This window comes from Heliangelus exortis, chromosome 18, assembly GCF_036169615.1.
Source record: "Heliangelus exortis chromosome 18, bHelExo1.hap1, whole genome shotgun sequence".
Taxonomy (NCBI): domain Eukaryota; kingdom Metazoa; phylum Chordata; class Aves; order Apodiformes; family Trochilidae; genus Heliangelus; species Heliangelus exortis.
This window is the reverse complement of record NC_092439.1, coordinates 2,489,569-2,511,520: the sequence shown is the minus strand read 5'-3', so window position 1 is coordinate 2,511,520 and position 21,952 is coordinate 2,489,569. Positions and strand designations below refer to the sequence as shown.

Genomic DNA, 21,952 nt, shown 5'->3' with positions numbered 1-21,952 from the left:
CCCAACAAAACACTGGTTTCCAACTGGGACATGGGAATCAACAAGGGAACTTCTCCATTAGCTTCTCTCTACCTCTTGTTGATATGAAAAGAAATTGCCTGCAGCACTTAAAAAAAAAATACTTTTAATATCAGTAGATAGTTGGATCTCTTCTCCTGGCTTGGATTTATTACTTAGCCTAAAAAAGAAAACCTGAGTCATCTTTTCTGATCATTTTTAGTATCTTCAATTCATCCTATTTTCTGGATTCCAATTAAAAAACAATGTGATCACATCAATTTATAAAACAGAAAGAAACAAAATACAGCCCTCTTCCTTCCATTCCCACTGGGAATTCTGTGGGAGCATAATTTTCTTCCACAGTCAAATGGCAGCCAAGAGTTTTGCTGCTCTATGCCACTGCCTCTTTTTCTGACTCACTCATCTGTCTTTCTTGTATTGTTAAATCCCAAGATCCTCTCTCTAGCTTCAAAGATGCCCATTTTAGGTTACTTTTCAGGAAAGCAGGATTTCAGCCACATTAAAATAATGTTTGTGTGGTTTTGTTTCCAGATTGAGCCTCTGTATTCCCTTATGAAGACTGCAGTTTGCCAAAGCTGAGTTATTAGAATTGAAAAGCTATTGGACAGAAAAGCAACACAGCTTTCTAACAGTGTCCAAGTCAGATCTTTCTCTAAAATATAATACATATATGGGATTACTCTTGTTTACATGATAGCTTCCTTTTCTCCAATGAAGTGATACAGTAGTTTTTCCATTTTTTTCCAGCCTTTATACCTGTTCAGATGTGTTTTTTAGAGTACATTGTAATGGCCAAACTGTTATTTTCTAATAAAATAGGGATACTAAAGATTTCTCCTGTCACCTGGAAATAACTATCAGTTTAAATATAAAAGAAGATAAGAAATATACATATGAAGCCAGAGGCAATATGTTCATAAGGCTAGCAAGAAAGTCTCTAGCAAAACCAGAACTCTTACCAGACATAAGAAAGATCATATGAAACTTTTGCAAACCACTTGTGTGCAAACTGTTGTACTGCACCCCCAGGGATGGGGCTGTTGGGACAAACAAGCCACATCCCTGAGCATGTGAACATCAGAAATTACTCACTAACAGTGTTCATTATAGAAACTAAGAACTCAGACCCCATAATTTTAAATGGGAGAGATGCTAAATTAACTTTTTGGTAGTAACATGAATAGTGCAATGTGATTTTAATGAGTGATTTTTCTAAGATAGCTTTATACTTCATGATGAAGTGGCTTATCAGAAGTATCAGCATGAATCAAATGACATCAGACAGTGAATGTGAATTAAGCCCAGGCAAAAACACTGTTTTACCTGTTTGAAGCCAAAGTTATGGGACTGAAGAAAAACTAAATTATTGCCACATATTAAAGAAAAAAATTTAAAGAGAAAAGTACTATTTAAAAATAAATCCAAATAATTCACATAAAAACAACTGAAAGGTTTGTCAAAACTGTCTTTGAAGTTGGAGAAGCCTGAAAAAGCTCCTATTCTGTGTGGGTTACAGAAATATTAAGGTTGGAAATTCTTCCCCTCTGTAAAACTGTTTGACTACTCATTAAGCAAACATGTACAACAGAAAGTACATTCTTCAAACTATGTGATTGATAGGGGACGTTAGTGAAGGGATGGGAAAAAAATTCAAGTCTGTATTAGAAAATTATTTGATTAATTACTTTTACCTTGTACTGAGACTTGCAGTTTTTGTTCCAGTAGGTGACTCCAATCCTTCCCCTGGCTTTGAGGATTTCTCTCTGTTCATTTGCTGGAGTATTGAGTTCAATTCACTAATAACATTAGCCTTTGGGCCTGAGAGAATTGGGCTTTTCACCTCCGTCACATCACCCCATAGCTTAGATGTCCTTTGGGGAACCACCTTTGCCATGTTGGGCTGTGCAGTGATGGGAGGTGGGGGTGGAGCAGGAGGAGGGATAACAAAGCTGTCTACAGTTTCTTCGATCAGCGCATCCTTGTAAAGTGCATTGCTTTTGTTGATTATGGGCTTCATTTTTGGCTTAGGAGGTACTGGGGGTTTGTCCACCAGAAATGTTTGCCCATCTGCATAGACTGTACAAGTATCCACGTTCTCACCCCCTTCAGAGGATAAGGTAGAGATGCTGGACACCGTTGAGATAGTGCTGGTTGTCTCTAAGTGATGGTCACTACTACTTCGACTGTCTACCTCCTCAATACCAGAGTCAGTGACGTTATCAAAGCTGTCAGGGGGTGGCAGAAAGGAGGCAGGCAAACAGTTTGATAGACCCACTTGCTTTTTACTCTCTAAGGAATTTGCTGGCTGGCTGGGGGCAAAGGGCGCGGGGGCAGGTGTGCCATTTTTCCTTTGCTTCATCAAATCTGTGAGCGCCGAACCAGGGGCTGCGCGGTCGTCGGGGATGTCGAAGCTGTTGGCAAACTCCAAGGGGGGTGGAAGTGGCTCAGTAAACATAAACTCCTCATCGATATCGACCGATGCCAAGGGGGGCGGGGGGATGCGGAAGGGCAGGATGACCGGGTCGTCGACAGAGCCGGCTGCTACGATGGTTTTGCAGGGAGATGCAGGTGGCTCGGGTGCAGCAGGCACGTTCAGTTCACTCTCTGCTTCCCCGCTCCCCTCTGGCCTCTCTGGAGGGGAGTGTTCGGGGCTTGGTTCCATTTCAGTTCCCTTTTCCTCTTCATCTTCGGGCGTATCGTCCGACTTGGCCGTGTCCACGGTATGAACCATCAGCAAGCCGGCCGACTTTTGCTGCGAAGTATCCACAATGTTTATCAACATGTTTTTCTTCTCCTCAGCTTTCTTCTCTTTCCCTGCATCTGTTTCGTACTTGTTCTCGGTCTCCTGCCGTCTCAGCGGGCCACGAGTGTTCTGCCTGCTGACAGTAGCAGTAACAGGAAAAGTCGTTTCAATATTGGGTCTCAGCTTTGTATCGATGTAAAGCGGTTTATTAAGGTCAGCTTTGACTGGTTCTCCTTTGCCTGGAATCTGCTGCGTTTGTTCTTTCATGGCTCTGTCCCTGGCAGAGAGAGCGAGGGCTAGCGGTGAGTTTGGGTCTAAAAGCTTTCCTGTGACTGGGTGAACATAATTATCTGAGCTGGATGCATTTGTGGACTTAGCTGCCACTGTACTGTTTTCAGTACCTTTCGTTTTGGATGAAGCGTTTAATGTCCTTGAATCACTTTGATTGCTGGGCTCACCGCTATTAAAAAGGTTTTCAGGTTCTCTAGGTGCAGGAATAGGAGAGGGTGACATGAGCTGTCTAAACCCATCCTCACTACTAAACATTGCTTCATCAGTAAATTTAGATTGCCTCATTCGTGGTGTTGGTGGTGTTAGTCCAACATCCTCATCTCCTAGGTCCGTGGAAAGAAAGGCTGGGGAATTACGCCTCGCTTCCAGCCTCTTTTCCCTGTCCCTCACTGCTCCAGCAATGGCTGCTGCAAACGGGCTGCTGACACCCAAGCTGTCATCTGGTCGGAGTTGCCCGGGTTGCTCTGAAGACTGAGGATCAATTTCCATGCTGCTCCCTTGGCTGCTTTTCCCACTGCTGCTGGTGGACGGCTCTTTGACGATAATTGTCGGGATCGGAATGGAGCAGATCTTTTCCGGACTGTCTTCGACATTGGATTGTTTCACCAGCATCCCCTTCCTCCTCGCTGGTTTGGCTGGCACATAAACTGCTTTGCTTGCAATCTTCCCAACCTCAGAATATGGGTTTTCTGGCATTTGACCCCTCTTATTCCTGAAATTGGCCTGAGCTGCAGCACTCCGACTGTACAGGTCTTCAGAGTCCAGAGAGTATCGGTCCAGTTCTCGTCTGAAATAGATCCCCTTGTCCCTTATCATTGTTCCCACACTCTCAGGCCTAACCAGAGAAATTTTTGAACCTGAATTCTGATTAAAGGGAGGTTTAATAGTTCCATAGCTCCTTGATGTTGGGGATTTGGGAGAGTTGTACAGAGAGGGAGAAGGTGGTGGTGGTGAAGGAGGTAAGGACTGTGGTGGCGGGGGGATATCTTCAGAGGTGTCAGGCATTGAAAGACTTCTGGTAAACTTCAGCATAGGAGGAGCCAAAAACTGCCGTTCTTCCTCTGTTATTCCTAAAAATCAGAAAATATATTTAAAACATTGACTTCCACTGGGATCCCTTGTATTATTTCTGTGTCCAACCTAAAATGCCAGGGTGCGTTTCACATGGCACGAGGCAGATGCAAAATTATGGAAGATGTCTTTTGGTGGATTCCTACCACAAGCTTTCTTGTTGAACTTCCAGAAACCCAGAATTAAAAAAAGGATGCTGCAGAATTTTAATTAAACTGATCACTGGTGTGTAGGAAAATGTTTAGTTTTATGTATCATCAAGATAGCTGTAGAGAAGCACATTTTCTTCGAAAATTAGCAAACAGGGAACACATTCTGTGCAGAAGAGTAGCTTCTGCCTTGCTCCAGCACTCTAAAAATGCATATAATAATGCAACTTAGAAACCCAATGGATTTTTAAGATGCATTTGAAACTCAGCAAAGGGACAGCGAAGATTCTACTGGGCAAGAAAATCATAATGTTTCATTTCAAAAGATGACATTATGCTATAACAAGTATGTCTTTTAACATAAATATACTGGGTAATATTGGGATAACGTAGGTGCTAATTTTGCATCAGCATAATGTGTTTCTAAATTGATAAATATCACTACTAAGATTACTGCCAAGAACAAAACAAGCCCAAATTTGGCCTGTTCTTTCTTTTTTTCTCTTTTGTAATATCATCTATTGTCATAATTTGGAATGAAAAAGAGGAGAACTTTATTCCATTTGCTAATAGGGATTCTTTTGTATGCTACACAGCCTTGCAGCACTTTTGCTTTAATAACAAAGAAAACAGGATTAATACTTTGCCCTGGGTGATGCCATTCAAAGGGCTTGTGCATCTTTTTTTCCCCCCTTCTCACTGCCTTTCCCTGTTAGATGGAACATTCTAAAGAAAGGGATTAGATTATAATTCTGTAATACTTGCCTACTGCCATCAAAGCAGAATGTGGAAATTGTATCATCTTACACATCAACTTCTTTTCTCATGAACTTTGTACAAAAATTAAACAGTCATTCACTGAGGTAAAGACGTTGGAGAAATATGCTTTAAGAAAGAAGCAAAGTTACTAAAAGTACGTGATTAATACACAAGCAAATTATACATGGGAAGCATTTTACCTATGGATTTTTGTCTTCTCATTGTACCCCGAGGTATACCCAGAAAAGGACCTTGAGAACTCCCCGGTACCGTGGGCGTCATCACAGCAATACCCTGTCTCTCATACATGGACTACAAGAAAGCAAACAAAAAACCCCACAAGCATTAAACATGCAATTCTTTCACATTTTAATATCTCTTCTGTCATATCTGGTAATCCACTATCTCTTTTATTTAGAATTCTTCTGGAAACAACAAATTTGGAGTTATTTTGGGGAGTATAGGTGAAGAGAACGGGAAGGCTGGGCTTTCTCTACGTGTTATTTAATTAACAACTGCAGGTGGAGTTAAGTAAAATTATTTACAAAGCAATGTGCTAAGTTCCCAGCACAGTTTGCTGTAAGAAAAGCAATGCATGAGCAATTGCATCTTGTTTCATTCACTTACAAAAACCCAGCCACACTCCACAGGGGTGTAAAGGTTCACTCTGCCCTGAGCTGCTCTCTTCACTCTTGCAGGACAGACCTGCTCCTGCACAGAGTCCAGGGGTCTTCAGCAAGGTTACACTGGCAGCCAGGATCCCAGTTAGGAACCCAGGAACTCCACCTGAATCCCAACACACTCATCTGGCCCTCCTTGTAAATCAGCACAAAACTGTTCTGTCTTTTTGAATGATCTTAATTCCTTTCCATCCCAAGATGCTGGGAACAGCTTGTTGCATCAGGACTGATGCTCTGTTGGAGGAGTGGGTAATGGAGAAAGGAATCTAACATGCAATAAACCCAATTATTTTTCATATGTAGAGTTCTGTAGAAGCAAATTCTCCAATTGAATAATCCAGTGTCAAGAGTTCTAGAGTTTAAAATTTTAATATGTGCTATAGTATTAATGTCAATTCTTCCCTTACAAATCATCATGCATTATTTAATCAAGATATTATATATGCCATTAGGACTAATAAAAAAACCACAGTAGGAGAAATCTTCATGTTAGTGGAAATTGTGAGGCTGCACTAACTCAGGTGCTGAAACTGAAATAACATACCTTGACTTTCAGCAAAGTTTTTTAGCTTGGGTTTAGTGTTACTCTAATACCTTCAAGTTCAGAACTTACTGGTGTCTCACCAGCTCAGATTACAGGCAGAACAAGTTCACATCTGTTTGAGTAACACTGGGGAAGCAATGCTGTTGTTGTGCCAGTCTCACAATAAACATAAGGATATAGTGAGAAAAGTTTTACAGGGGTACACAGGCTGCTAAAAAACTATTAGAAATACAGATTAGACCATGCCTTAAGCTTAAGTGATAATAAAAGCAAAACGAGTATATAAAGTTTGGCAATTTTTCTTGTATGGCTGCCAAAAGACCCCCTCTAATCAGTTTCAGAGGTGAAAGCAGTACTTCAGAGCTACCACTCACATTCATATCTGTAGCTGAGGGAAAACATCTACTAGAAGGCCGCTGTTTAATAGTTGCCACTCTTGAGTCCACAGTTGCATTGTCTGCAATTCTTGATGGCTTGGAAACTGGTACTATTTCATCCACCTTATCTGTAATATAAAAGTATTCAGTAAAATAAATATAATTTGTCCACAACCTGAAAATTTAAGTATTGCAAGGTCAAAGGAAGAGATTTACTTTTCAAAAAAAATGCAAAGAAAAAGTTTTTTTGGCATTTTAACAAGGCAACGCTTGAGCATCATAAGTCGTGCAAGCCGAGCACTTTTTATTGCTGCTACATAACATGCATGCTTTATTTTTAAGCCTGCATGCATTTAATGTTTACTTAGTGTGACTCGAAAAACAATCCTCTTCTTCAAACCTTCAAAATGTGAAGGGAGAATATCTATATAGAAATGGAAAGAAGACCTTTAGAAAAAATGAATCTGTACAGCACTGTTTCAAATAGAGATAAGCAGACTGTACTTAGTCATCAGAATTTCAGTGGTATTTTGGACAACACAAGAACTCCAGAAGTGCTCTTTTATGTCTGTTTTCCTTCAGTAATTTTAATTTATTCACACTCTTGGATTATTAGATTAGCATTTGTAACTGCACCGTTTGCTTAAATAAAAGTTTTAGATGTATTTTATACTTCAGTAACTGCACAGGGAATGTGGTCACTTTGTTGTGGTCAGAGACAGACCAAAGAGGCAAAGTCCAAATGTGAATGAGAACGTCAACATTTGGATATGGGATTCTGAGCTATCATATGATGTGAACATAAAATATAGGGAAAACTTTAATCAGGAAGTTTAGAGTGTGCGTTTCAGCCCCATCTCCAACTTTGGTCACAAACAAGGTTCATCAATATTTATTTACTCCCTGAGACTGAACCATAGTACCAAAGAATCAACTAATTATAGCTTGACAGCTCCTTTATTGCCACTTCTGCTACTATGAAACTAAGCACTGGAGAAATCCAATGACTAGCCTAAGCCAGCAGAATAACTCAACTTTTTGAACCTGTGCTAAAATCCAAACTTGAATCATATCAACAGGTTTCACTGCACCTTCCCCTGCGGTTCCCTTGCACAGACTGCACTGAATCATGGTAATTTAGTGTCTTTTCCTTTGAAGTTTCACCAAAGTAAGGCTTAATTATATAGCCTGAGGTACTGATGTGAGCAAAATACCTGAGCCTGGCTCCTAGGCTTCCACAATGTGAATCAGAGCAATGTTACTTTTCAGCAATTAGATCCATCTCCCAAGTGATTGTTTGCTTCAGCAAACAAGGACAGCTACTTCATTAGGATTCTACAGACTTAAAAAAAACAAAACTCCAGGTTTTTGGTGGTCTAGAGCTGGTGTTGCTATGCCAAGTATCAGATTTAGGGATTTAAGTTTTACCTCTCACTGGAGAGCAGCGCACTCAGGGCCCTGGATATGGATATGGATGGGAATAAGGCAGGAGGAAAAGAGCTTTTGATCCCTCTAAACAGTAGACCTGGCTGATGCAAGGATGATATTTTAGATGGGAGAAGAAGAGAGGGAAGAACTTTTAGCCTTCTGGTTAGGAAGAAGATTGTCCTAGAAGTGGATATTTCATTGTCACAGAGGGTCAGGGAGCAGGCAGGAAAGGAAAGGTTGAGCAGGATCAGTAAGCTGAACACTGTTGAAAACTGTCTCACAAGAGTAGTGTTGCTGGTTTTTTTCAATTGAAGTTATCATTCAATTCTTTTCATTGGTCTGCTTTATTTTTGTGTGTTTTAAATCATCCAGTGGAAGGAGAGAAGGAAAAAAATTCTTAAAATCATCACATGTATTCAAAAATCAAACAAACTTCAAGTCACATTTTGCAAGACTTTATAATACAAACTGTGAACTTCTGAAAGAAAAACATCTGCACTTCTGCTCAGCAAAAGGCATCAGAAAGCAATGGTGTAACCATGAACATTTGACCTGTACAGCAATGCTACAGCTAGCCTGTAGAAGCATACTCAGGGGATCTATCACCAAGAGCTTCAACTGGGTAGAGATTTCCTCTTAAGTCTCTCCCACCCTTTTTAGCATCCCAGAAGACAAACAAATGGTCTTTGGGACACAGAAAGAAGGAAGTTTTGGAAACTGAAGCACTAGGTACTCAAAATCTGTAAATAAGAAATATAAATATACCATGTAAGAGCTGATCCCCTTTATTTTTAACAGACACATGTAACCATATACCCATTCAGACAACAAAAAGCTACAGGGAGAGTGATGAGGCTATGACAGACACTTGAAAAGCATGAAAATATTTGGGGATGAAACATACATACCCTCCAACTGCACTGATTTTGTTCGACAATACTAGAAGTCAGATCCTAATTTTGGATCTGACCAAAATATCAGTTGGTACCAGTTCTTAATATCATCTACTATTTCCAGTTGGGAAAAAACCCAACACTGTGTTGTGGAATTGTATTGCAGGTTTCTTGTCTGTAGACAGGTTCTCAGTACTCCTCACCCTATAGCTGCTCCCACTCAAGTGGTGCTTTGTCTAGCTTGCTAAGTCTAGCTGAAGCACTATGAGACAGAAGAGGAGAGCAGGTTAAAGCTTAAGCTGCTCTGCAAGGAACTCTTTAGGGGTTCCCCACGTACTAATTTCAACGGCAGCACTGCTACTTCTGGGCAGCTTCTTCTTTTACTCTACTGCCTTTGATCAGAAAGCAAAGGTAGAATGGAGGTTGTAATTTAAAAACTACAATAAAAGAAAAAACAACTTGGAGCTATGGAAGCAGCCAGTGTGTGGAACAAGATTTATTCTAAATGGCAGCAGCTACATGGCGGGTCCTGCAGAATTCATCAAAATCTTTGCATCTGGCCACGACTGCACCACACTTTTGAGGTGAAAGCACTATGGAAAATAAAAAAAACACTCTCACTGCATCATCAAACGTGCTAATTAGGCCAAGAAAATGAACTGGCTGAATCGTATTGAGCTTCACTCAAACTCATCCCAAAGAAGGAAGACGTAAGCATATTGGGACAAACTTGTAGTTGCTTTTGCCTTTCCCTAGGTTGCCCATATCCACAGTACCAGTGTGCAAACCATCCAGGCACCAGAAACACGTTCGAAAGGCCGCACGTACTGGAATAATTTGTCAGGCTTATAAATCAACTTCTCTCCCAACCTCCTTGCCATTTTAAATACTCTGCAGCACACATTTCTCACACCAATGAGAGGGGAATCTTATGAGCTAGTGTTGGAAAATCTGTGAGGACACCTTGACAAGCAGTTTTAACAGAAGAGATATGAAAAAAAACAAAACCAAAAAAAGCCACGGAAGGGGTGCAGAAATTTGCACCTGGTGTGAGGTGTGTCAACAGTGTGGCCAAAGAAGCACTCCTCTGATGGTGATCTTGAAAGGAACGCAGCTGGATGTAGGTGGAAGGGAAGAAATAGTCTGTAGTGGAAAAAGCCTGCTTTGGAGGTGGCCATGCCAGCTGCATTTCCTTGTGAAACCAGTCAATTAGCAAGGTACAGCCACAAGCACGCACGCACACACACTGAGAAGGGAGCAATTTGTGGCTGCTGAGAATAACAAACTACTCTCTGCTTTGGTTTGAATAATCTGGCAGAAAGACAGGGAAGAAGAGTCTGCGGCTCGTTGGACAGTTTGTAATCATAGGTGAGGATTTTTTAGGCCTACAATTATTCTAGTATTTGCCAGAGGAGGAATTCATCACTGTTTTGCCATATAAACTCTTCTGAACATTTACAAGAAGTTAACAACGGCATGTGGAGAGTCAAACACAGGAGCCATGCTACACCTGTGATAAGTAGTTACCACTGCTCAAGGGGCTCCTGGTAACAGCATCCTTTCAGAGAACTGTCAGGGATTATCACATGTATAAAGCCAGTCTGATGCCTCTGCATGCATGTAGCAATTTGAGTGCCACTATATTAAATTCCCCCGAGAGAGGCAGCACCAAGAGATATAAAAGAATTTATTGCAAAGTGTGTTTCCATCTGCCCTGTGGGTTCCCAATCGCACCCATGCTCTGCTCAGGGTGCCAGCCCTCAGGAAATTAGATGGCCTAAAGGCACAGAAAGTACTTGCATTTTATCAACATGTAAGTCGTCTCTGATGAAAAGCTCTTAATCACAGATGTAGGAGCACAGTACCCAACAGCATGTCATGACTTTTACATTCTCAAGAGGTCTGGCTGCTAGGCAAGTTGCTTTTTTTCTTTTTTTTTCTTTTTCTTAAATAATTAATATCTGTCATAATTACAGGGGACAGTCTCCTCCTAACAGATTTGTTGCAGGAGATGGCTTTTATCCCCGTAGAACACATTGCTTAGTGACTCCTCTTTCAAATCCTCAGACTCTCTCAGAGGAAAAATTATAATGCTGCCCATCAAACCACCAGATCCATCACAAAAGGAACTTTGAAAATGAGAGCCGGGTGCCTAGATAGATCTGGTGGCACATCACTATCCAGGCCCCAAAAGATAAATATGAGGTATGATCCTGGCAACGTTACTTATTGTACAACATAGCCAAGACATGTGGATTAGCTCCACCGAGGGTCTCAGAAAGTGAGAGCTTGTCAGACCCACAGAGGATAAGAATGATCATGATCCAGTACAGGCTAACCCCAACACCTCAGGCTGGCATGCCAGAAACACCAGGCAAAGACTGATTGAACACAGTTTGGGAGGCGAGTATTGCCAAGACCTGCATACTTACCACCGAGTCCAGAGTGCTTGCTCAGAGGGGATGGGATAATGGAGAAAGAAAACTCAAAAAACAGCTGCCTCAAGAAATGACTTGTATTTGTAAGAAAAGCAATGAATGCCTGGCACAGAGTAAAAAAATGCTCGTATGAAGTTAAAGTGAAAGAACAGAGGCAAATGTTCTTCAAATACCAGCAGCACACATCGTTAACAGTGCAAATATAAACTACAAAATGTTAAGACTAATCTAGTCAGCCAGAATACAATGTTAGCCAATGTAGGAAATGGTTGAATTCTGCCACCGATGGCCTTATGGCTAAGAATTAAAAGGACAGGCACATTAAAAAAAACCCTAAAAATCCTACGGTGTGGTTATTTTTTCTTCCCTCCCCCTTTTGCCTGGCGTGGAGGCATGGGCAACGAGGCCCTCTCGGTTATGGCTCTCTGCAGCCGGCCACTGCGACAAGGCAGCGTGGCCTGCGGTGGTTCTCGAGAGTCGCTCGTCCCTTCGGCCCCTGGTAAGCACACAGTGGAGGATGCCACTGCGTCCTCACCAGTCCATGTCGAGGCACAGGTTAACTCGACATGAGGGGTGGCTCTTTGGGAGATGCGTGTTTCAAGGACCTGCGTCCTCGGCTGCTTGAGGAAAGCTAAAATCTCTGACAGGTAGTTATGGATGGCTCTTGTGGAGGTAGCCACAATGCCCAGCTGCAGCTCCATACGGCCCATGGACTGGGACATGAGACCCATGGACTGTGCATGCTCCCTCTTGATATTTTCCAGCAGCTGCACAATCCTACTGTTGGTTTCCATCAACAGCTTCTCTCCCTCTGTTAGCTGGGGCTGCCCTCTCCAACCCCGATCCCTAGGGACAGGCTCAACACCGCGGTGCTCTTCATTCATTTCATCATTTCCCTCCTCCTCAGGAGAGTCACTTTCAAACTGAGGAGTCCTACTGAGTGACTGATCCCCAGGAGACTGTATGTCCATGGCACACTCCGGAGTTCGCGCTGGCGTTTGAAATCCCTCAAAATCCTCCCCAACGTTGCTGTGCGTTTCAGACGAGGACAACGGCCACTGCCAGCTCTCTGTGGTCCTGGCAGGGGAGTCTTCATCAGAGGCAGGCACCGAGGATTCCTGTTCTTCAGCTGGTGTGGATGGCGAGCTCCCTCGGTGACGACCGGCTTGCCCCGAGGATCCAGGAACCTCCCCATCTTGTTCCCCAGTGACATCTGGCAATCAAATAGAGGAGCAACAACCACTGTATCTGAGGCCAGGCAGATGGAGGTATCTACATGCATTGGACAACACATAGAAAGAAGCCAGTTGGGAAGCCAGAGTGTATGTGTTTGGGCAAACGGAAGGGCGGACTAAAGTTTAGTGACTGCTTTGGGCATGTGGCAGTTGACATATTATTAACAGCTTTTGGTATAAATGCACACTGTCCTGTACCCAGAACACACACAGCCGTGCTGCATCCCAAGGCAGGAGCTACCAATTCACCTCATTGTGACTGTGACAGGAAATGTCAGTGAACCTATCAAAAAGCTCACCTATGCACTGCAGTGGTGTCAGTCAGAAATCCCTGGGACGAGCTCAGGGCCAAGTGTCCAATTGAGCTTCCTGGGGTGCCAGATGTGCTCCACCACTGGCTGAGGGCAGCCCTTTGTTGTTCTGAGGCACTGCTGGCTATCTTCGCTTTTGTCCGACGTCTCACGTCACCCCCACCCCCAGTGCGCTCTCTCCCAAACGGCTGCTGCAGCACCAGGGGGGCATTTATCCCACAGCATTTATCCCGCGAGCAATGCCCTCCCCAACATTAGCCAGATTTTCTTGTTCTTTTCTCCAAACAGTAGGCAACGCTACCCGAGGGCATTGCTCGCCAGGATCTCATCGTCTTCTGAAAATAAACCTAGTTGTGCCCTCCCCTGGCTACCTCTTCCCTTGCCTGCGGGCACATGGTGGAAAATCTGGGTGCAAGTGCTTCCATGTGGCAGCTTAGTGTGCAAAGAGGCATTGTGAGATGTTAACAGGGAGGATGACATCTTTGTGCTTACTCGAAATCCTCCCCTACATAAAATGCACTCCCAAAGGCCAGAAATGATGAAGCTTTGTGCACCCACAGTGATCACTGCCTCGTGGTAGAGCGCGATCTGCCCAGCATCATTCTTGATTACAGTGGCCATAACTCTCACCCTTTTCATGCTTTAGATAAAAAAAATGAGTCCACCTCATTTTTTTTCTTTTTTTTTTTTGGGGGGGGGGGAAAACAATTTGGTCATAAGAAATTAATCTGGGGTGGTCTGGCTACACATTGAAGTAGGGCAGCCCAAAGAGCCTATGTTCCTCACACTCAGGCAAGGGACACCTGAGAGAAGAGTTGCTGGGATAAGACTGGGACCTGAACAGCAGTGGCTGACAGGTGCTGGCTGCTGTGCTGCTCATGCTACAGTGGTCAGAATGCCAGATCAGTGTCATGCCTACCCTCTGGCATCCCAGTCTTGAAAACTGCTGGTCTTTAAGGATTAATTTCTGCTCTTTGAAATGCTTTATATGCCACTCTCCAGATCTAAACTGAGGTGTAAGTTCAATTGAAACTGTAAACTCGCATCTGGAAGGTGTTGCTGAGGTCATGTTAAATGCTACTTCTGGATCTATTTATGAATCAGGGGGATTTGTTTGTTTTTTTTTTGTTTGTTGATTTGGTTTTTTTAAATTCTTTTTTTATACGGTTTTAACTGAAAGCTCCTTCTGATAGACCCAAGGTTCCCTCCTCCTATCACTACCTGTCTACCCTAACGTGGCACTCATCATTTCTACACGTAGGTGCATCCAACATTATACTGCTCTCAAAGGGATTCTGTGTGCCTAAATATAATCATGATTTTCTAAAATGCTGGCATACTGGATATTATTTGTGCATTTAACAAATTCACTACTTCAAAGTATTCACATTCTCTCTGTGTCTGGCTGGACTGTCCAGTTGTATGTTTCATGGAAAGTGAGGATGAGATTGTGTTTGTAAAAAAGGCATGAGCTCCTAATGAAAATGAATTTCAGGGACAAACTGTCATGCAATCATTGGCTCTTCTACTCCATGAAGATTTGAAAGGGACTGTCTGTCAACCTAACTGTAACACCTGCCTTTACAATTCTTCCTTTACAATTCTTCCTAGAATTTCCTTTACAATTCTTCTCCCCCTTTGACTAGTACAGCTGTAGCTGGAATCCTTTTTTAACAAATCTCTCTTACCAACTATAGTGTAGGACCATGAACTTATTTCTCAGCATTTTCCTATTTGAGTACACATGAAAAAAAAAAAAAAAGAAAAAAAAAAAAAAAAAAAAAAAAAAAAAAAAAAAAAAAAAAAAAAAAGAACAAAAAAGAACAAAAAACCAGGGGACCTATTTTTACCACACATAGCAAACACACATTTCAGTTAAATTCTATGGAATTGGAAAAAGATAAGGGATCAGATATGTTCATTCTGGTAGAGCCACTGGTCATACAAAATGTCTCTGTACTTCTTGACATGTCATCAGAAAATTACCCCCTATTCAAAAACTCCATTTTCCTGACAAGTGTTCTAAACAGAGCCCACCTAGCAACTGGCAAGTAATGGAACCAACCTAAATTAAACAAAGCAAAACAAAATTAAAGAAACCTCCAAACCCCACATTAATTTATGAATAGTTCTGTAAAAAGCATCACTGAGTTTAGTTTGTTCAGATTCAGGGGGACCATTAACACTTTTGTTATTTGTGCATGTTTGCACATTTGCCAGAGGCTTGCCCAGAAAAGTTTCTTTGAAAAAGTGTAATAAATTTTTGCAAAGTTCTTAATGCTCTATGAAAATTTACGACTTGCCATCCTCCCAATCAGCATTTTCAGCCTTTCAGAGCTGAAAGAATAGCATCTGGCACAGGTGAACCAATAGCACAAATGACAAAGAGTCCAAGCAAACAGTGTGAAAACCCACGGGCAGAAAGTTGATTGTGGAAACTCTTGGCAAATACTTATGAATTATGAACACATTCACAGGTTTTAGTATAGATTTCTTAACTTGACTAGCAATGAAAAGGAGGAATATTCATAACTGTGATTATTTGTAATAAGTGTTCAACAACTCCAGTAACTCCAGCTCCTGGAAGCTTTGTGAAGCATTGACATGGGGCATGGGGAAACCGAGGGAGCATTGCAGGCACAGCCTCACAAAAAGGTTTTGTTCACTACAGAACAATCATGGGAAAACTGCCTGGAGGTCACTGACTGACACCACCTCAAAGAACCTGTCAGTCTCCGCCCAACAAATCCATTCCTTGATGACCAAAGGTCTCCCTAAATTCAGACTGGATCTTAGTAAGATGACTGAACCAGTGGCTAGGTTGGTACTGTGGAAAAGGTGTGCCAGGTACAGTAGGGGCACTGGGATACTTGGTTTGCCCAGAAACTGTCCTTATCAGCTAGAGAATCTGAACAGCTGGCTGCAGGAGTTACCTCAACTAACTGCCTTTACCTCATTCCCTTGGCAAAGGGGTGACTTACCCAAAAAACCAAAAGCAGAGAGGGCACTAAGACTGTCAAGTCAGAATTGGCTATGGACCAAACCCTGTAAAAACATGGTTGATCTCACTTGGTTGTTAATTGGATTTAACAGCAAAAAATAACTTTTTTTTTTTTTTTTTTTTTTAACAACCAGGCTTTAGATACAGTAGGTACAAAAAAGCCCAGCTAACTTCCTTAGGTGCGTAGCAAAGGGAAGGGGTCAGATTCTCTGATCTTTCTTGTTGTTTCCACCTTACACACCATTCCTACCTGCAGCAGTTTGCTCTCAGTGACATACAGGACTTACAGGCAAAGTGGGTCCCTTATGTCTTTTATAGGTATCATTATATTTATAGCTAGTCATACAAGCCTAAAATATGGCAGAGTCCAAAACTGTGACTTGCTTCATTTTCCTAATCTCATGTCCCTTGCTGTGACAGGGTATGACTCCCATTTTGATCCTTAAATGACCAAGCAAGGGAATCAGAAATAAACATGAATATGGGCTAAAAGGAACTACAAACATTCGGAAGTCAGTGACCCACTGCACCTTAACTTCAGCCTCTGATCTCTGTGATTACTATGCAGTTATTTTCAAAAGTCACACAGGACTCGCAGGTTTCTGAAGACCTTTTTTTACCTCACTGATCTGTTGTGTTTAAAGAAAAAATAAGATCTGTGATTAAAGTGGTTCATGTTATATTAGATAGGGAACCTTCATCAAAATCTGGCTATCTTCCTTTCTTTCCTGTTAGACAGGTCCTCTGATTCTGCAGTGAAGACCATATCTGGCTGCCTGTCCCAGTTTTTGCAGTGGGCTAATACTGAGCTTGGCCTGATGTGGCAGATCAGCAACTGCTTCTGGTGGCCCCAGAACTGCTCCATCTTTTGTACCTGCAGGGGTGATCTGTGGTTTGCCTGATCCTGTTCTGAACATGGTGATCAGAAGCCAGGATTATTCCAGCCTTTAGGTTCATGAGAATGTCCATCATTATGGAGCACTGCTACACCATGCTGTCTCTTTGCACCACAACATTACCAGTGAGAGTCCTTTAAGTTTGCTCTTAGACACATTTAGGATTGCAGCAATTACTGGGTTGAGATACACAGAGAACTGAACCATTGATTCAGCTGTAGGGATAGAGGACTGAGACAGAGGCCAAGAACAGAGCAGGGCTTTGGATATAGACAAACTTTAGAGACATCAGAGGTATTTCTTTAACTTTTGTTCACTGAAGAACATTTGAGACTTATGCCTGTGTTGTGCCTTACCTGCCACTTGGACTGGCAGCTGATCCCTCCCCTGAGATGTGCTGCTCTTTAAGAATCCCTCCTTTTGAAATCCCACCATTTCTGTTTCACCTCTGCTACTGGATCGTTGCCTTTTCCATTATCTTTCCTTTTCAGATTCCCCACCAGTGGAGCTGGACGTGAGGGGTGGGGCACCGTCTTCCTGCTGACAGGTGGGTGGAGATGTTCCTTGGCCACAAGTGGGCCAGGAGCTCAACAACAGCGGTAACACAGCTGGGGAGCTTCCTGGGACCTGCCTCTGCTGCTCTGGACCTGGGCCTCTGCCTGTATCTGCATCATGCCTCCTGGGGTGGGTGCATTTTTCAAAGTGCTTAGGTACCAAGGTGATAGGTGCCTTGTAAATACCTAAAGTAGATACAGACAGAAACTGTACCAGGCGCAATGGGTTATGCAAAACTTCATACAGTGCCAGTTGCACCTTTATGCTGTAGTATCACCCACCTGTTCTAGCATCTGCAGTCAACCACAGTCAAATATTTGGCACCTGTATTTTTCCTTTTGAAAAGTGATGGGAACACAGGACATTCATTCTTCCTTGGTGTCAACAGGGCCAAGCACAGAGCCCTTAATGTCAGGTACTGCATATACACATACTTTGTTCCATTGCCTTCCCTAAATATGAATTTGCAAGTTTAGTTTCATTTATTTCATTAGCTGGTAAAATTTGTTGCCTTGTCAATAATCTGCAAAAACCAAAACTAAAGGGGAAGTTTTTCTGTGTTCTTATTAAAAATTTATAGAGATTAATTTAAACTACAGAGAAATATGTCTGGCGTTGCTTTCATCTTACAGATTGATTTTTAAAATTTCTTTCTTTTTTTACCTGTAAGTGGCTGGTTTTTAGGCTAGAGACAAGGAGTGATTATAATTTTAAGTTTGCATGTCTGAAAAAAAAAGAAGTGTATAAAACAAATAGGTGCACTTATTTACTTTGTATTCCTTTTAGATTTTTATCACGTCAGAAGACCTTGCCCTGCTTAGTTTGTAAAGTAGCTGGGAAGTAAGTTGAGAAATACTTCAAGATGAATGTCTGTTAGTTGGAGAAACTACATAAAGGACAATTTGGGCAAACAGTATGTATGGGAATATAGAAAATGCTTTCAAAAAAGCAGAGGAACAAAATTCTAGAAGAGCTTTCCAATGCTAATGGGGTGGCAGCAGCAAGATGAAAACCTACTGATCTTCAAAGCAAGCTTGATCAGCCTGCAGAAGTTCATAGAATCATGTTGCATGGCATAGAAGCAATTGTACTTGATGAATAAATCTCCAGTGCCTCTGGGGAAAAACAGGTGACTCCTATTTGCAGATAGTTAAAAATGGATCTTGGTTACATTAGTTACGCCCACTGTAAGACTAATGTCTTTCTTTTTAGCTACCCAAATAGGAATAAATGCAGAAAATCTGTCAAAGACCAAAAGTAGGTAAAGTGTAAGTAGGCCTTCAACATCATGCTAAGAATTTAAAGACTAACCTTAGCTGAAGCATTGTTTCAGAGTAAGAATATTGAAAGTTAAGATTTAAATTCAAATCTCTTGTTTATGATCATCATATTTAAAGGAAAGAAAAAAGAAGTTCAGACTACAATTATGTCTTGTAAATCTATAGTTCAAAATTTACACACACTGAATTATTTGAGTTTTCATTTAGACAGGCTAATCCTCATAAATCTGCCACCACAAGAGTATTTTAATCTAGAATTAACCTCTTCCAGCCCCATCCCAAGTGAACAATTTTCAGGATTGTGCTTAAGTCACAATGCCAAAATTATGGATGTACCATACTGCAAACAACAGGCAGAGAATATTACCTTAGGACTTAGCATAATGAGGAAATAACAAAAGTGCTTTGCAATACAGTCAAAAACATAAGCCATCTGAAACACCTCTATGAAAAATAAGTAAAAACACTTGTGTGTTCTCTGGGATACTGTAAACTGCAAAGTACACTAAAATCCAAAAGAGGGAAAATTATGTAAAATAAATCAGTAAAACATAAAAACTACTTAGTGACTAAAATGAATCATTTAATACTGACGATCTATAAATACCATTACATGAGTTATGAAAATGATTTTTAGGTATTCACAACAAGGAATTATCAAAACTTTCTTGAAAGAAAGTCCTATTTGTGTTTCTATGGCTAAATATATCTTCACATTAACACAGACAAGTCACATTTACATATTACAATCACACCATCAAGAGTAATTTTAAAGAAGGCAGAAAACTGATATGTTCAAATTCTTTCTGTAGATACAATTTTCAAGTACCAGCTCTTTAACAGTATGTTCAATTAATGAAATAATTATACAGGCATGAAAATGCACCTGCAATCCTGAAGCCTTATAATTCAGCCTACCTTGAAAGAGGAATGGTCATTGTCTAACAGTGGTTTCTGTTTAAGAACAAAAACAAAGCAGAAAATATAGTCAATACCCACTCCTACCCTGCAAGCCAGGTAGAATTTAAGTGGCAATTTGATGTTCTGTTTAAGAGACAGCATTTGAAAATTTGGCCTAGTCACAAATGAAAGACAATCAATGAAAAGAAACCAAAAAGGAAAGGTGAAGGACCTAAGACACTTGCAGCCTTCTCTGTTCTTACACTTACTCTCACGCTTCTACACCGAGGGGAAAAACCAAACAAACTATGATGAATTATCTAAAAATATTTATTTGTAATTATGCTAGAAATTACTTAACATGGTCATATGAACATTTGAAGGAAAAAATAAGAGAAATAGCAGCAAGGGGAGTTTTGAGATGAGGGAGATAAGTCCTTCATCTCCCTGGCTCCTGAAAAAGAGAGAGAACACATTAAAAGCGTTGAAAAAGTTTTCCATTGCCCTCACTGTACCTTGTGGGGAAACACATGCAAGTTTTACTTTTCCTCAAGCACTCATGATCTTGAGTATATGGTTATATATTAAATTAATAAAATCTGAGTATGGGAAGCAACACTCACATGTGCCAACATATTTAAATCATCTGTTTCCATATGCTACAAACCCCACGTTTTCTTAAACACTTACAATTCCTTTTCCAACTTCTTTTATACCATTGTCTTGTTTGGCTGATGCAGAAAGGTTTTGAAAACCTTTTCAATTACTTTCCTGTAGCAAAGAAAAACAAGTATCATGAAAGGGCACTACAGACTTGACAATAAATTGATAAATTCAAAATAATTCTGGTGTAAATGAGAACAACATCCACACAGAGACTTAACTGACCTCTGCTCAGGATTCCCAATATTTTTAAAATGCTACTTGAAGCTGCCCACCTCAAGCAACATAAACCCTGGTTTGAAGAAGTAGGGTTACTGAGAGTTACTTGTGAATTTAGATTCTGTGCCAAAAATTGCTAATCAGCACACTGCCACCTAGGTGCCAGATTTTTTTTCACTAGAAAACATAGGGTTAGCATTGTTCTCCTTGAAACATGCCAACTTGCAATACTTCTCTCTTACAAAGTGTTTCAAAAACACTTATGTCACAGCCATGGTCCCCATCCTATAACTTCTTACACTATTGTGGACTCTCCACAAGTCAGACTACAAGTCATAACACCTATTACCATGCTACATCAACAAAAAGATGGAGCCTATATTTTTTCATGCATATGCTCCACAAATTCCATCCCAAGTCACTGCTTTATGCTTGTGACAAATGACAACCTAAGACAACCTTGATCTTATTATTGTATTGCTATTGCATTAGAAATTCAAATACATAAAGCAAATTTATTACTTACAAGGATACCCTTCCAGAATTCTTCATGAAGCCTGATGCCTTTTGCTCTTATCTTCCAATAAACAGTGTTTGGTGAAGATGGGAAAAACTTCTTCCTACATAGAAGCACTGCAGATGCTGGAAACTATCAAAGGAGTCGATGCTGTGAGTGCTGTAAAAGTTGCTTTGATGGTATTCCCATTGTTTCCTGCAGACAAATCTCCATCATCAACTCCACCACAATGAAATTTAAAAATGGTTTTTGAACCCAGACGTCTTTGTGAGGGGTTTCTTCAAACATAACAAGACACTGTAAGCTAATCCTCTGGCTGGCATTCATTTGATATGTATTTGCTCTGCAATTTCATTGTTTCAGATGCCATTAGAATGTGCCACCTTTGAAACAATGGACAACAGGAATGGGATGAAGTGTGAATGCTTATTGCAGACAGAGCTAATAATATTTCTTTTGAATGCCATCAACTGATATTTTTTCTATTCAAATGCTGCTAAGACTTGATGCCAGATAACAACATTCAGTGTTGATGATACCACAGTTATTCTGTGTCTGAGAGGTGGCACTAACAACTGAATTGCTCAAAGGAAGAAAACCCTACATTTGTACTTGGTATCACAGCCCACACCAAAACCCAGAGATCAGTATCAACACTTAGAGGGATTATTTTATATTGATTACCATATCAAATGTAAGAACAAAAAACCTCTCCCCTAGCTCATAACCAACACTTGTGTGACACAAAGCAATACTTCTTAATGCAGGAGAATTACTTATCTTGTTATTTGCATTTCACTATGAAAATTTAGCCTAATCCATTCCTGATTTTGTACTTTCTCTTAGAAGACTTTTATATTTGGCTTTTAAAATTAAACACTGTCCACTTTAGCATTCACTGAAAAGCCCAAATTATTCACTAAATGAAACCAACTTCCTTGCAGTAAAAAAAAACCTAAGGAGCACAAAACTCCCACATCT

At 41.0% G+C, this 21,952-nt stretch overlaps 2 protein-coding genes across 4 annotated transcripts in view; both read right to left on the bottom strand.

Moving 5' to 3' along the window:
• SHANK2 (SH3 and multiple ankyrin repeat domains 2) overlaps window positions 1-21,952 on the bottom strand; it is a 279,149-nt gene that overhangs the window by 10,933 nt on the left and 246,264 nt on the right. For all 3 annotated transcript variants that reach the window (XM_071762128.1, XM_071762127.1, XM_071762126.1), the window contains 3 exons: window positions 6,633-6,763; window positions 5,235-5,346; window positions 1,713-4,125 (listed from right to left, as the gene is read on the bottom strand). In XM_071762128.1, coding sequence (XP_071618229.1) covers window positions 1,713-4,125; window positions 5,235-5,346; window positions 6,633-6,763 — 2,656 coding nt within the window. The remainder of the gene's footprint in view (window positions 1-1,712; window positions 4,126-5,234; window positions 5,347-6,632; window positions 6,764-21,952) is intronic.
• LOC139804672 (uncharacterized) lies at window positions 8,833-21,339 on the bottom strand. The gene is made up of 2 exons (XM_071762137.1): window positions 17,194-21,339; window positions 8,833-12,607 (listed from the first exon to the last, which is right to left on the bottom strand). The coding sequence occupies exons 1-2, from the start codon at window positions 17,270-17,272 to the stop codon at window positions 11,748-11,750; spliced, it is 939 nt and encodes a 312-aa protein (XP_071618238.1). The 5' UTR covers window positions 17,273-21,339; the 3' UTR covers window positions 8,833-11,747.